This window comes from Podarcis filfolensis (genome assembly GCF_964270895.1).
Source record: "Podarcis filfolensis genome assembly, chromosome: Z".
NCBI lineage: Eukaryota > Metazoa > Chordata > Lepidosauria > Squamata > Lacertidae > Podarcis > Podarcis filfolensis.
The window spans coordinates 32,503,412-32,519,445 of NC_139617.1; the positions used below are offsets into that span (position 1 = coordinate 32,503,412).

At 44.7% G+C, this 16,034-nt stretch overlaps 1 protein-coding gene across 3 annotated transcripts in view; it reads right to left on the bottom strand.

The window, feature by feature from the left end:
• Positions 1-997: 997 nt before the first annotated feature.
• The window catches only part of OLFM1 (olfactomedin 1), a 48,348-nt gene continuing 33,311 nt past the window's right edge, over positions 998-16,034 (bottom strand). For 2 of the 3 annotated variants that reach the window (XM_083596397.1, XM_083596398.1), the window contains exons 3-6: positions 13,368-13,523; positions 10,739-10,958; positions 4,074-4,180; positions 998-2,702 (exon numbers count right to left, since the gene is read on the bottom strand). In XM_083596397.1, coding sequence (XP_083452523.1) covers positions 2,028-2,702; positions 4,074-4,180; positions 10,739-10,958; positions 13,368-13,523 — 1,158 coding nt within the window. In that variant the 3' untranslated portion in view covers positions 998-2,027. Of the gene's footprint in view, positions 2,703-4,073; positions 4,181-10,738; positions 10,959-11,282; positions 11,652-13,367; positions 13,524-16,034 lie in introns of those variants that run through there. The other variant, XM_083596399.1, reaches the window with a different exon arrangement.

The window sequence follows — 16,034 nt, forward strand, 5'->3', positions numbered from 1 at the left end:
TGAATGGCTCAGCAAGGCACGCAGTCGACCTCACTGGTGTTGTTATGGTAACCCAGTGCACCTGACACCCTTATCTCAAAACATCCAGATGTGGGGGATGTGCTCCCCAAGACATGAGCCCAAGCACTGTGTAATTTAACCCATGGTTCACATAACACCAACAGTGTGAATTGTTTGAAGCAAGCTAATAAGGTTTGTATAGCCTCCCCCCACCCTCACCCAGGCTTGTTGTGTTTCCTGCATGGCAGGGGGTTGAACTGGATGACCTCTGGGATTCCTTCAAATGGTTGTTGGCGCCTATCTGCCTTGAGAGACAATGGAGTGTGCCTTTGGGGGTGAAGTCAAACTGCTGGGTTAGCAGTGCAGTGTGTATGGAGGTCCTGGGGTGCCCAGACAAGCCGACACCCCTCTTGGCCTTGCTGATGTAGTCCAAAGGAAACTAAAGCAATGCATTTGGCACCAACTTGGCTGGAGGAGTTTCCCAAAGGAGACGTACAAGGCGCTACCCAACCGCCTTAGGGACCCACTCCAGATTTGTGTAGGTTTACTCCATAAGCCTTTTCTTTCCCCAAATATATCCCACAAGGCAATAAAGGTTTAGGAACAGAGTTTTCCTTCTCCAAGAAGGGCTACCTTCTCAGATTGACAAGCCCCAGCTGCAGAAACCACCTTCTTGACCATTGGCCCACTAGTGGTCTCGTCCGCTCAGTCTACCAGAGCCTGTCTTCATATGCAGGCAAAGTCCCTAACTCACTGAGGGTTTGAGACCCACCTTCAGCTGTTTTAGCCAGCCAGTCAAAGCCATTTCCTGGGATGTGGACGCTGTCACCCGCAAACAGCTTCCAGTAGACACAGGTAAGAGTGGGGAACAAAAGTGTATGAAGTACCCTAGAAGCAAGATGTGTCCCCCATCAGAGGTACTGCCCCTCTTCTAGCATACACCCCATGCAACCCTGACTCTGCAGTTCTATGGTGCTATGAATTTAAACACCACATCTTTAATCACTTTTTAAGATATGAAACCTTCATTTATTAATCCAAATGACATCATTGGCATTTACAACATTCATTGCATAAACTTGGACATACAAAGTTTTTGTTTTTTTACCACCTCTGGTTAATAACAGACATAACATTGTACAAGATATTGGCTGGATACATGTTCAAACAAATATTTGGGTACAACAACTTGTCCATAATACATACCTTTTTATATATTTTTTTCATTTTTTTTTTATTCGTGTATTTATATCTACTTAAAGAGACACAGATCCATTAGCTACTTTGGGTCCCAGGACAATGAATCTAAAGGTGACATAAAACACAGAGGGGGGAGATGTTCGTTCGTTGTTTGTTTGTTTTTTTTAAAAAGAAGAAGCAGAGAGTGAAATACTCGAGAGTAGGCGCCATGGGAGACAATATCTACCTGCAACATTCCTTCTAAAAGTAAAATCAAAAAATTAAAATTGAGAAGCCCATTGATGTGAGTCAACTTCAACACCTCATCATAGCTGACTGTAATGGAAGGAACTGTCCATGCAATGCACCAAAAAATAAGAGAGCAATTGAAGAATCAGGTGTCCCCCCCTTCCCCCCCACACCCCCATGATAAAGTTTTCCCCCCAACAGTCATCGCCTTTTACTTTGTACTTTATAACTACAACTTTGCTATCAGAACAGTAGGGAAAGAGAACAGACAGACCACCTGCCCTTGAAAAATAAGACACCCAAGAACAGAAAATTAATTTGTCAAGTGCAGTTCCAGCTGCAAATAAGTTGGTTTCATTCCCCCCCCTCCCAAAGGTCTATAACACGAGTTAGATGTTTGATTGAAAATTCGGAGAGGTATGAGCGCAGATCTCTTGCAGGTTTAAATACCGGAGACTCCCACATTGACATTTTGGCAGCTGTTTTCCATTTCTATATCTATTTTTTCTTTTAAAATATATTTCCATAGTATGTATCCCTTCCAGGTTTGTTTGTTTTTTGTTAAATGGTTCAGTTCCTTTCCCGACGAAAAAAGTGGACTACAATTCGTCTGATCGGACCACGTGGAAGAGGGTGACATTGTAAAGGATTTGATGACCGTTGTTCCACGCATAGAGAGCTCTGTCCTTGGGGTTGTAGTCCAACATGGAAATGTGGGAGTATTTGTTTAGGAAGGGGATATCGATGTATTCATAAGTGGAAGTGTTGGTCTGATAGGCGTAGGTCACTTTCGTACCCCCCGAGTAACCATTGGTGACGTATAATGTGCCACAAATGATGAACCCTTCTCCAGCGCTGCGTTTGGGGTAACTGGTGTTCCAAGTCTGGATGCTCTGCAAAGTGTTGGGGTCCAGCTTGCTGATGACAATGTTCCCCGCATTCTGGTTGGTGGCATAGACGGCCCACAGGCCATTCTCATCCACCATGAGGTCAATGTCCGAGTGGCCACCCCAGGCATAGTGGTAGACATTGTTATAGCCGGCATAGTCCAGGCTACGAGTCTTAAGGATGGTCTCCGTTTTCAAGTCAAATTTGATTATGATGTGGCTTTGGTATTTGTTGAAAAAGATGGAGCCGTTATAGACCACTTGTCCAGTCCCAGACCATGGGTGAGGGAGGCGGTGGGAGGTGAAGTTGTCTGTGTTAATGAAATCGGACATGGATTTGTACTCCCGGACAAAGCGATTGTTGTGATAGCTGTCCATATACCAGACCTACAGAAAATGCATACAGATGTCAGCATTAGGAAGAAGGAAAAAAGATGTTTGAGAAACATTCTGTATAGATACCAGGTTGTGCCCAAAGTTAGTCCTACTCAGAGTAGATCCATCACCCTCTTTACCCAGGCTTTTGACACTTGACGTGCATGTTTTTTAGGAACCACCTTATATACTATGTGTTTGTCAGTTGCTTTAAATGTTTTTTTATTGTGTTTTAATGCCTGGGACCTTAGGATGTAGGACAAACAACAGCAACAACAACAATTTAAAAAAATAGGTTGCAGCATTTTGGTCTAGAGAAACTGTAAGATGATAGACATTTATAAAATTATGCACAGCATGGAGAAAGTGGAGAGAGATTTCTCTCTCTCCCTCTCTCATAAGGCTAGAACTCATGGACATTCCAAGAAGATGAATATTGCAACATCCAAGACAGATAAAACGAAGGGCTTCTTCATGCAGAACATAGTTAAACTATGGAACTCACTTCCACAGGAGGAAGTAATGGCCACCAATCTAGATGGCTTTAAAAGAGGAGCCAAATTCATAGAGAAGGCTACTAATGACTGCCAGCTACGATGACTGTGCTTTGCCCCCACAGTCAGAAGCAGGAATGCTTCTGAATGCTAGTTGTTGGAAACTGCAGGAGAGGAGAGAGCTCTTGGGCTCAGGTCCTGTTTACTGGTTTCCCACAATGGACAATTGGTTGGCCACTGTGGGAACAGGATGCTGCACTGGATGGGCCTTTAGCTTCATCTAACAGACTCTTCTTATGTTGCTGGACTTGACCCACTTAGGTATACTAATTTAAATTGGTCTACTTTGAGTAGTTGTATGCAACACTCTGATTTGCTGCCTGTTGTAAATAGCACCAAGAATGAACTGAGAACTAATTCAACCTTGTGCTTCAATGCTAATCAACAGCTTGTGGGTTCAGTTGGGAAATTGGGGTCTCCACAATACCATTACAGATGGAATATATTTCTACGGAGACAGTTCACACATTTAACTGCATGTCCTGTAAAGCAATATAGTAATTAAATACCCTGCAATCGAGTGATGACTTTAAAAAGCCCCATTACATACTAAAGGGCACGAGACACTCTCTGCAGCATCCCATCTAAGGAGCATAGGAATATATGGGACAAGGCAGTTCCTTAGGGAACCTGGCCCCGAGCTGCGAAATAATGGACACATTTTGAGAAACAATGAAAAGGTGTGTGTGTGTGTGTGTGTTTCATGAAAGCATAATTCTGTGAATGGGAACTGCCACATATCCCTTGTCATTCTGTCCATGGTTTAGTATGGGATCAAAGGAAGAAGCTCAGGATCATGTTACAGGTGCAGTGAGGTTCATCATCTTACCTTGCTCTCACCCTCTGGAGCTAGTGGGTCTGTCATCCATGAGCCAAACCTGGATCCAGATGTCTTGACTGTGATTGGGTCACTTATTGCTGTCAGTTTCCCACAGGCTGCAGAAAGGTTGAACACAATGGGAGTGAGCAAACTATGTGATTTTTTAAATGGTGCCCTGTCTAAATCAGCCATTATCTTGGGAATTTTTTGGGGGGTGGTGGTGGAGGGATGGCTTTCCATTTCATAAGCCACCCAGTCAGGTCCTTGGCTGGAGGACTAACACTGAATGTGAACAGGAAAGCCCCTGTAAACATTAGCAGACCATGTGCAGAATTCTTATACAGGTATACACTTCACTGTGTCTTGAGTAGACCCTTTTCTAACCCTGGTGGTCATACTCTTAGTAACATTTGCTGGGAATTGCAGGAGGGGAAAGTTGTTATTGTGCTCAGTCTTGCTTGGGGCTTCCCATAATAACCATCTGTTGGCCACTGTGAGAATAGGAGATTGGACTAGATGGGCCCCCAGCAATGCTCTCCATGTGGAGGTCAACTGTGAGAGCAGAACCTCCATGCCCAAGGGGAGTCTAGCTCTGAATGCCAGTTGTTGGGAAATCACAAGTGGGGAGAGTGTTGCTGTTGTGCTCAGGTCCTGCTTATGGATTTCACATTGACACCTCTGCTTGGCCACTGTGAGAACAGGGTGCTGGGCTAGATGGCCCATTGGCCTCATCCAGCTGGGCTCTTCTTAGCTTCTTCTGTTCTATCCATCTGCAAGGAAATTCCCTCTTTTCAAAAATGGAGTTTACAAAGAAAGCGCTCCTCTTTCAAGAGGGAACACAGGGCAGTGTCTTTAACTGAGCCAAACCACACGTTCATCTAGATAAGCATTGTTAGCACTGACTGGCAGCAGCTGTCCAGGGTTTCAGGACTTTCCCAGTTGTTACCTGGAGGTGACCTTACCAAAGTGAGTGAAGGAGACACAGGATGTTAGGATTCCAGTGCACCTTGCACCCAGATAGGCATGTAGCCCCTTGTATTGCAGTGAGTTGGACTAGATGGCCCTTTGGGAACCTTCCAACTCAACCATCCTATGATTCAATCACCACCCAGGGTGTTTGTGATGCCACGGAACACTCATAAACTGCTCAGGTGAAAACAAAAACAAAAAGATTGGCTTTGTGAGATACAGCAGGGTTTCCCTTCTTGGATCATCTAATGATCATCCACACAGGTCAGATAGCCATCTGTTGGGGATTCTTTGGCTGTGACTCCTGCATTACAGGGGATTGGACTAGACCCCTGGGGTTCCAACACTCCAATTCTAGGATTCTTTCTGGGTAGCAAAATGTAACCTCGAGTCAGCTGTGAAAGTGCTAAACAATGGGCAGCAGTGGAGATCTGAACAGCACATTCCAAACAGCAGCTGACATCATCATCACGGTGCATTAGAGCGGTTACAGTGCCTATGACTCCCTCCTCCTTCTCTAATTAATGGTAATTAAATTGAGAATTGTCAGCCACATCCAGTGGCCTCCTTCTCTTAACAAACAGCAGCCTTATTAAGAAAACTGCCTCCTGGCACTCATAAGAAAGGAAATTGTTCTGAAAACAGCTGGGCTGCTAATGGTTCAAAGGAGCAAAGAAAGGAAATTGACCAGAATCAGGACTTTTGATGATGGAGCAGAGAAAACTCTTTCATGTTTTCAATCTTGCTTACAAAACCACTGATTTGTTGGATGACTGGTATTTGCCAGCTGCTATTGAGCCAAAAATTATAGTGCTTCTCAGTCATCTAAGCTGGCATTTTTGATCACTGGCATGCCACTGTATTAACTGAGAGTTCCTTGCTTGATGTTTTCAAAGCTGTTAGGACTGCCTATGCCATGCTCACATCAGCACTATGATGCTACTTTAAACAATTATGACTTCCTCCAAAGAATTCTGGGCACTATAGTTTGTTAAGGGTGTTGGGAGATGTCCAAAGACCCCTCTTCCTCTCTCATGGATTTAGATGGATCAATTCTCTGATAGACACTGATGGACTCAGTTTAAGCCAGTTCAGGAGACGGGCTTTTTTTTTTTTACATGTTTCACGTGCAAAAGGTCCCAGGATCAGTTCCAAGTATGTTCAAATAAGGCAGGCATGGCCAAACTTGGCCCTCCAGCTGTTTTGGGACTACAATTCCCATCATCCCTGACCACTGGTCTTGTTAGCTAGGGATGATGGGAGTTGTAGTCCCCAAACAGCTGGAGGGCCAAGTTTGGCCATGCCTGAAATAGGGCTTTCCTGCTGTCAGTTGCAGCGTCCATGGTCCTGACATGTGTTTTCCACATGTACTCCACCCTGCACCGTTGTCTCTGTCCAGGGTCCTGACCCTCTCCACCAAGAATCTGGTTCAAGACAGCCTTCCATGGGCCTTCCTTCCTACATTCTTGTCTGTGACCCTAGCTGTTACCGGGAACACAGAAATAAGACACAAACCCCTAGCCAGTTCCATAAATTTATGTGCACCTTGCACTCAAAACAGGGGGCACAAAATGTTCCAGGGGGGCACCTTGGAACATAATTAGGAATGGAACTGAAAATAAAACTGCTGAATTGAAGCATAATGCCGTTATACAGTTCTATGGTGTGGCCACATTTGGAGTACTGTGTTCAGTTTTTGTCCCCTCATCTCAGACAGGATGTTGGAAAAGGTTCAGAAAAGGACCACCAAAATGATCAAGAGGATAGAGTGACTCCCTTAGGAGGAAAGGCTGCAGCATTTTGGACTAAACTATAGTTTAGAGAAGAGGCAAGTAAGAAGTGACATGATAGGAGCTTCTAAAATGATGCATAGCGTGGAAAAAGTGGATAGAGACTCGGGGCAGATAAAAGGATGTGCTCCTTCATACAGCAAATAGTTAAGACTATTGAACTCACTCCTGCAGGAAGGAGTGATGGTCATTGATTTGAATGGCTTTGAAAGAGGACTGGGCAAATTCATGGAGCCATGACGGCTGTGCTCTGCCTCCACAGCTGGAGAGAGCAATGTTTCTAAAACCAGTTGGAAACCCCAGGAAGTTAGGGGGCTCTTTTGCTCAGGTCATGATTGAGTTTCCCATTGGAGCATTTGGTTGGCCACTGTGAGAATAGGATGTTGGACTAGTTGGGCCATTGGCCTGATCCAGCAGGCCTGTACCTTATGTTCTTATATAAACTTCATTTACTAGCATTCATACATATATGAACCAAGCATCCATTTACTGGCTTCACCAAATGATAATGTGCAATCATTTTCAGTGCGGAAAGAGGTGGCTGGGGAAACAACCACTCTCAAAAACTTTGCTCACAGTTCCTGTAACTGTTTTCTACCTCCACATTACCTGTATCTACACCTTCCCTTACTTGCCTCAATTGGTGCCATTTGCTAAGATCTAACATCTCAGTTTATTGGGGATCACATTCTGAGCAGGTTGAGGCTGTACTGCTACACTACCAGGTGTCATAAAGCCCATGTGGAATGAGAGCAATGCTTTGGCTCTCATTCTGAATGAATGTACAATTTTACACATTTTTCTGTCCCACACTGAAAATTTACCTGCCCCCCCAAAAAAGTGGGTTCAGAGAATGCATCTAATCCTTCAAAATGATCTCAGTCTGTCAAGGTACTCAGCACCCAGGTTTTGAAATTCTGATGAATGTGTGTGCGTGAAATAGAAGATAACAATTTGGCCCCAGTTACAGAGTTGGTGAATCAGAAAGTGGGCAGACTAGGGGTCTTCAGTGCAGTGATTTCAAATATGAGTCCTGTTGATTCCTGAGAACACACCTGTTCAGCCATTCCCCTGAACCGAACTTCTGATTTTATAGTTTTACCTCTTTTGATTTTTAAAAACTGTTTTGCTTCTCAATTGCTTGTTTTATTGTCTATTTTAATGAAGGATGTCTTAGTGCCCCAATGGAATTGTTATTGCCTATTTTAATTACAGATTGGTTTTAGAGTTGTAAACCGCTTAGGGGCCAATTTGGCATGTAAGCAGCATATAATCAATAAATAACACTGGACAATTATGGTGGCATCCAACTTAAGTTCTAGTCAGAAATGAGGTGTTGTAATTAATATACCTAAATTTGCCACATCCATCAGTTCAGTGGGGCTTCTCTAAGTAGGAGGATCATTAGCTACAACTGATTCATTTGGCCTGAGGATCACTTTGAGACAGGAGTAACGGGAAACAAGGAAAAGGCTCCACCTCATCCTTTCAAGGAGTCTCATCCAGTTTGCCACCTATTTTGTTGCAAACTGAAGGGCAGCAGAGCAGAAGTCACCCTCCAGGAAAACAGATAGGGCCTAAGGTCTACCTGTTGTGGACCCAGGAGTAAAAGCATCAGCAGCAGGATGTCGGGGTGGGGTGGGGTGACCAAGACTTCATAGTTCTGTGTTCGTAATAAGCATAAAGAGAGCCTGGGTGCTACATCAAGTCAAAGGGGGCCTCTAAAGTCTAGTGTCCTGTTCCCACAGCAGTCAACTGGATGCTACAATAGGAAGCCAATGAGCAGAACCTGACCGCAGAAGCAGCAACTCTCACTGCTTGTGATTCCCAGCATTTGCCTCCATGGCAGCCATTTGGTGAGTGGTAGCACTCCCCCGCCCCCCGAAAAATCACACTCAGAAAGGTTGGCGACCCCTGGTTCAGTTCAGTAGATGCTGACAAGTAGCAGCTCACCAGAATTTCAGATAGGAGGGCTTTCCAAGCTGTACCTGGAGATCTGTTGGGGATTAGACCTGGGGCCTTCTGAATGTCAAGCCTATCTCCTGGCACAGAGTTGTGGGCATCACTCCAATGCTTCCGAAATCTCCCTACTGTGTGAATGTGCTGACATGTGCAGTTAATGAACAATATCCTTGCTACCTGAATCATTTGTTTCCTTTCAAGGTTCTCCTTGGAACTTTGACCCAATGGTAGCCAATGAGCAATGCATTCCAGGAATATGTGATGTAGAACAAGGCAAGAGCATCTCTGTCTCCAAGTTCGCAGACCAGCTTATAGTCATCTAGGACATGTTGGGACTGGAACCATAATCATGCAGTAGCTGGGTCTTATTCCCCCCCTTCCTCCTCCATTTTTGCAAACTGGATAAAAAGGAGAGTATTCTCTGAGCATGTTCAGACTGCTTGCCAAAGAACATATTTTGGTGCTTGCAAGGATTTGTGTGTTCAGTGGGATTTTTCACTTCACCCTCTGTACGGCAAATGCACACACACACACCCTAAACACATATCGAAGTACTCCCTATCACTTCCAATGTGGCTCGCCATGGGGGTGTGCTGTCCAAGAATCACTTGACCCAAAGCCCCAAGGAGCAGCTGAAACATGCTGCCTGATACTTTGGAGTCTAACCAAACAACACCACCCAGTTTGGAAACCTGATTCCTGATCTGTGGAGATCCTATGAGACTCAAGGAAATGCACTCTGCACCACCTCATGAGCACCTTTGCCTACGCTTTCTCTCATTATTTCTTTTTTTCTCCCTCCCTCTCTTTTCCATGGTTAAAACTTTGGCACTGAAAACAGGTGCTGGGTTAGGAACACAAGCTCCACCTAGCTTAGTACTATCTGCTCTGACTGGCAACAGCTTCCCAGAGTTTTAGACCAGGGGGGCATTTCCAGCCCCACCTGGGACTGACCATGGAGATTTCTGCATGCAAAATACGTGCTCTGCCACTGTGTAATGGACCCTCCCCTAAATATTACATTTCTAGTCCTCATTGTTCAGAATTAAGGGGCCAAATGGACACTGGCTCTCCAGGCTTTCAGAAAAGGGTATTTCCCCAGCTCCAGCTACACATGTCAGAGACTGAACCTGGGACCTCCTGGGAGGATAAACAGCAGGTGCTTTGCCACTGAGCTATGGTCCTCCCGCTAAGAATAAAGTAAGGTTCTAGTCCTCATTGTTCTCAATAAAGGGCTGCCTTAAATAGGAACATTGGAAGCTGCTTTATACCATTGGTGTATCTTGCCCAGTATAATCATATAATTAGAGAATTGTAAAGTTGGAAGGGACCCCAAATGTGATCTAGCCCAACTCCCTGGAATGAAGGCATCAAGGCTAAAGAATCCCTGACAGATGCCCATCCAAACTCTGCTTAGTAAAGGTAAAGGGACCCCTGACCATTAGGTCCAGTCGTGGCCGACTCTGGGGTTGCGGTGCTCATCTTGCTTTATTGGCCAAGGGAGCTGGCGTAAAACCTCCAATAAAGGAGAGTCCACCATCTGTCAAGGTCATGGAATCATAACATAGTAGAGTTGGAAGGGACCCCAAGTGTCATCTTGTCCCAACCCCCCCCCCCTCGCAGTGCAGGAATCACAGCTAGTGTTTCTGACATTGACTGGCAGCAGCTCTCCAGCAAGTCTTTCCCCAGCCCTAACACGAGATGCAGGGGATCGAACTGGGCAGTCTTTGGCACATAAGGCAGATGCTCTACCCACTGCGCTACCACCCCCTTCCCCTCAAGGAAGGGTTATGTCATCTTGACATAAAGCTCGGATCTGTACACATAGCTCCTAAACCTCTTGAGTCTTGGTGACTGGTTGACATTAAACGGGTTAGAGGCATGTGCCCCCTGCCCTCTCCTCCACCAGGGCAGGTCCTCCTCCTCCTGCTCGCTTGGGTCGTGCAGGCCTACCTAATTTTTGCATGCAAGCCCGGAGTCTCTCCTCAAGATTTGACACTCTGTTCTGAAGCTCTTCGTAGTCATAGGCGCCAATCTCCTCCTGGAGCTCGTTAAGAACTGACGTCAGATTCTGGACCTCCTCTTTAAACTGCAAAACCAATTTGGCATCGGCCTTGTACTCCTCCAACACAGGGATCAGGGGCCTAAGCTCCTCCATTTTCGCTTTAATCGCCTGCAAGGTTAAAATAAGCTTGGTTTCAATGCTCTGGTCTGCAAAAGCCCTGCTCACCCCTCGCCTACCTCTAAGAGAGCTGCCTGCCTGGGATGTGCTTTCTCCAACACCCTCACAACAAAAGACCACCATTATTATTAGTATTATTAATGCTTGCTGAGTAGGGGTGGGGGTGGGTGTCCAAATGTGGAAAGGATATATAAATATAAATATATTATATAATATTAAACAGTCTGGAGCACACCATCTTATTTGGGAAAAAAGGCCTTTATTTAGAATTTTTTTTCTTTTTTTTTTTTAGAATGCAACATCTTAAGGTTACATGCTTCAGTCACATACACAAATTCTTTTTTTCCCTTTTCCATAAATTAATAATAATAATAATAATAATAATAATAATAAATAATTAATGCATCAACAAGGATTTTTGCAAAACTAGTCATGAAATGCATCTCTAACAGTTTACATGCAAAAGTTAGAACTCTCGGCTGTTTGTGACGCTGGAATAATGGTGCTAATTTGCCAAAAAACGGAAACAAAAATAATTAAGAATAATCAAATGAAGAGGAAATCAAAGGATGGCGGGAAAGGCTCTCTGCTTTCTGCTTTTTTTTTCATGGTTACATGGAGGGGGAATGAACGGCTTCTTCAGTCAGTGCGACATTGGGTGTTAAAATTTCTTTTAAGTTAGCCCTGAAAGCAAGAAAATGAGAGGCGGTTGAACAGCTAGCTTGCTAACCTCCTTAAACAGACAGCAGCTATTAACAGACTGTTTCTTTTCTTTTTAAAACATGAATTAATCAATTAAGACAAAATAAAATAATGGGTTCTGGTCTTCCTAACTGTGCTTGACTCTCAAGCAAGCCCGGTGGGTTTACTTGGAAGTCAATGCAGTTAGCGGGATTGCAATCTGGAAAAACAAGTGCCCACCCCCAGACCACCCGCAAGAAAAGAAAAAAACACTTTAATGACTTGGGCACAGTTACACCCTATGTTTAAAACACCGTGATACTATTTTAAACAGCTATGGATTTTCTAGAAACTGTAGTTTGTTCAGAGTGCCGAGACACCCCCCCCTTCTCCTCAAAGGGCTCCAATTCCCAGAGTTCCATTGAAAGAGGCATTGACTGTTAAACCACTCTGAGAGGAGACTAAGGGGGCCTTTTAACTACTCTCAGCATACCCTTAACAAACTAGAACTCCCAGAATTCTCTGCTTAAAGTGGCTTTTGTCATGCTTTCAATGTGTGGTGTGAATGGGATCCTTCTCTCATCCACACAGTGACTTTGTCAATGGTAGGGTTGCAAAGGGGAAAGGACCCTGAGGTTTAAGAGGTCCGTCTCAAAAACAAAACAAAAACCCCCTTCTAAATTCAGTTGTGGATAGAATGGGTTAAGGGGTGATAACTCCTGCAGGGTCAATAGCCAGCCTGAGCGGCTGGGCAATTTCCTTCCTCCTCTAAATGAATACATCGGTGTATGTGAGTGTGTGTGTGAACCTTCCAATGATTTCACATCATGACTTTTATGTAAACTGCACCATAAGTGCACAGTCCTGCATCCTTTCTATGAGGAAAGATCATAACTCAGTGATAGAGCATCTGCGATGCAGTCCTAAAATGGTTTGGCTCTAGGCACCTCCAGGTAAAAGGAGATTAGGATTCTGGTCCTAATGGTTCTGGAAGAGGGGCTGAATTAAATAGGAACATAGGAAGTTGCTTTATACTGAGGCAGGCCATTGGTCTGTCTAGCTCAGTATTGTCCACACTGACTTAGCAGTGGCTCTCCAGGGTCTTAGACAGGGGACTTTCTAAGCCATAATAGGAGATACTGCTAGGGAGCTGTCTGCATGCTCTGCCACTGAGCTACAGCCCTTCACACACAAACAAAGGTTCTAGCGCTCACAATTTTGAAGAGAGAGCTGAATAATAGGAATACAGGAAGCTGTGGGATACTGAGTCAGACCACTGGTCTCTCTTGCTCAGTATTGCCAACACTGATGGGCAGCAGCTCTCCAGGGTTTCAGGCAGGGAATCTCTTCCCAACCCTATCCAGAGATGTCAGGGATTGAACCCGAACCTTCTGCATGCAAAGCGTATGCTCTATCAGTGAGCTAGTGCCTTTCTTTTGACAAGGTTCTAGCCCTCATGGCTGTGAATAAATGGTTGAGTCGATCGGAACATAGGAAACTGCCCTTTTCTGCCATTGGTACATCTAGCTTAGCATTACCTACACTGACTGGCAGAGGCTCTTCAGCGGTTCAGGCAGGGGAACTTCCCAGCTTTAGCTGGGGATTGAGCCTTGGACCTTCTACATGCAAACCAAACCCTCTACCTGCTGAGCTAAGACCACCCTCCCCCCCGCCCCAAAGGCAGCTCAGTCTCATCCCCTGGGCAAGAAGCAAGCTCACCTTGAACTGTCTGGCCAGGTGCTGCTTGTGACTCTCTTCCACTTGCTTGAACTTCGACTCCAGGCCTCTCATCTGGTTCTCCATCTTCTCAACGTACTGTAGATCCCGCTGGGTCCGCCTGTCCAACACTTCTATTGACTGGGACATGTTTTGTACCTGAGCAGAAAGGTGGGTTGGAGGGAGGCAGGTCAGGGACACACAGAAGATAAACAGAAGCAGTTAACTTGAGAAGCAGCCAGTTTCCCACCCCCGCCCCACAAGCACAGCTTCAACAGACAGGTGAATGGAGGAAAAATAGTGAATATGTTTCTACTTATGCTTGGTACTCTAATGGACAAATCCATGCTGATCAGTGGCTATCAGCTGGAAGCCATGTTCCCTCTGAATCACAGGCTTTTAAGAGAATTGGACAGATTAAATTCATGGAGGTCAAGGGTTTCAATAGCCATAATGGCCATGTTCTGCTTCCATGGTTGGAGGCAGCAATGCTTCTGAACACCAGTTGCTGGAAACTACAGGAATGGAGAAGACGCTTGTGTTCAAGTTCTGCTGGGGGGCGGGGCTTCCTCTAGTGGCATCTGGTTGGATAACAGGATACTGGACTTGGTGGGCCATTGGCCTGATCCAACAGGACATCTTTTCATAGATGCCCATTGTGATAGAAGAACCTCCATGCCCACGGAGTGTTAGCTCTGCATACCAGAGAATGGGGAACATCTGACGAGTGTTCGTGTTGTTGGTGCCTACGGTGAGAATTGGCTGTTGAACTGGATGGACTGGACGGACTCCTGGTCTGAACTTATGGTGCTGTTTCATTTTATTATCCATGAAATTGGTGAGGATGCAGGCACTACCCACAGAGCTATTGCCCTTCCCCTAAAAATTAAGGAATATTCTGGTCCTCATAGTTCTGAATAAAAGGTTGAATTAAACAGAAAACTGTGTTAGTAGGTAGAGCCAGGCCACTGATCCAAGTACTTCAGTGCTGACAACACTGACTGGAAGGATTTCAGACAGGGGTCTCTCTCTCAGCCCTACCTGGAGATGCCATTGGGCCTTGAACCTGGGACCTTCTGCATGCAAAGCAGTTGCTCTACCATTGAGCTACCAACCTTCCCCTAAAAATAAAGCAAGATTCTAGTCCTCATGGTTCTGAATAAGCATGTAGGTGCTATGGCCCATCCCCAACGTTCTTATAATCAGTTAAACTCATCATCTTTGGTGCAAATGAGGACAATCATGGAGCCTCTTTTTTCATTCTTCTGTTCACTCACCTGTCTTCTGAAGCAGAGGAGGCGATTCATTACCGCCTGGGTGTGTTTGACTAAGAAGGATGTCTTCACTGTAAGGTGAATGATCACCTCTTCATTTACACCCGACAGTCATCGATTGCTGGATACAGATAAAGCGGGAACCCCAGCGATAGAGACAGTTGCTAGGCACCATGAACTCACCTTGATATATTACAGCATCAATCACAAGAAGAGACTCAGGAAGAGGTGGGTGCCATGTAAAAAGCCATCTAATGAATGAGACCAAGGCTGGCTATGCACCATTCATTTAAAGAACCCCACCATTAAAAACAAAAACAAATAAACATGGGAACTGTGGTTTCTGAAGGGTGCTTGAAACTGGCAGCTGTGGTGGGTAAACTATAGTTCCCAAAACTAATTCCCTCTCTCTCTCTCTCTCTCTCTCTCTCTGTGTGTGTGTGTGTGTGTGTGTGTACATGCTTCTGCATGCTTTAAATGTATGGCATGTATGCAGCCTGATTTTATACACTTAGGCTGTGTACATAACACACAGTACATAACATTTCCCAGCTTTCCCTCATCCTGTATTTGTGTAGCTTCTATTTCCTGCTTAAACACAGAACCTGACATTTTTTCCATTGAAATTCCTTTTGTTAGCTTTGGTCTGGCTTGTCAATAGCTTTCTTAAATTGTGGTGCCCAGAACTGGACAGAGTATTCCAGGTGTGGTCTGACCAAGGCAGAATAGAGAGGTACTATTATTTCCCTTGGTCAGGACACTAGACTTCTTTTGATGCAGCCTGGAATAGCATTTATTTTTTTTGCTGCCGCATCACACTGTTGACTCATGTGAAGCTTGTTATCTACTAATACCCCTAGTTCCTTTTCACATGCACTACTGGCAAGCCAGGCACCCCCATCTTATATTTGTGCAGCTGGTTCTTCCTGCCTTAGCATAGAACCTGACATTTGTCCCTATCGAATGTTACTTTGTAAGATTTGACCCAGTTCTCCAATGTTAAAGCCATCTTGAATCCTAATTCTGACTTCTGCAGCATTGAGTACCCCTCTCAGTTTGGTGATATCTGCAAATTGGATGAGCATTCCCTCAATTTAAGTTGTTTACAAAGACACTGAGCAACAATGAGCCCAGGAATACTTTTAATGTTCTTTTAATCCAGTTCTGTATGCAGCCTTCATGCTTTGCAAACAGCAGAGGGTTACACCCCTTCATAGAAATGTCAACTTTCTATTAAAAATGTTGTGAAAAGCCACTCTAGAAGATTCTCTCTCTATGTTTGAACCAAGTGTGTGTGTGTGTGTGTGTGTGTGTGTGTGTTTAACCACCTTCATTTCCATGTGTTACAGATCTGCCTTGCTATAACAATCCACTAATAGTATGTTATACTTTCAAC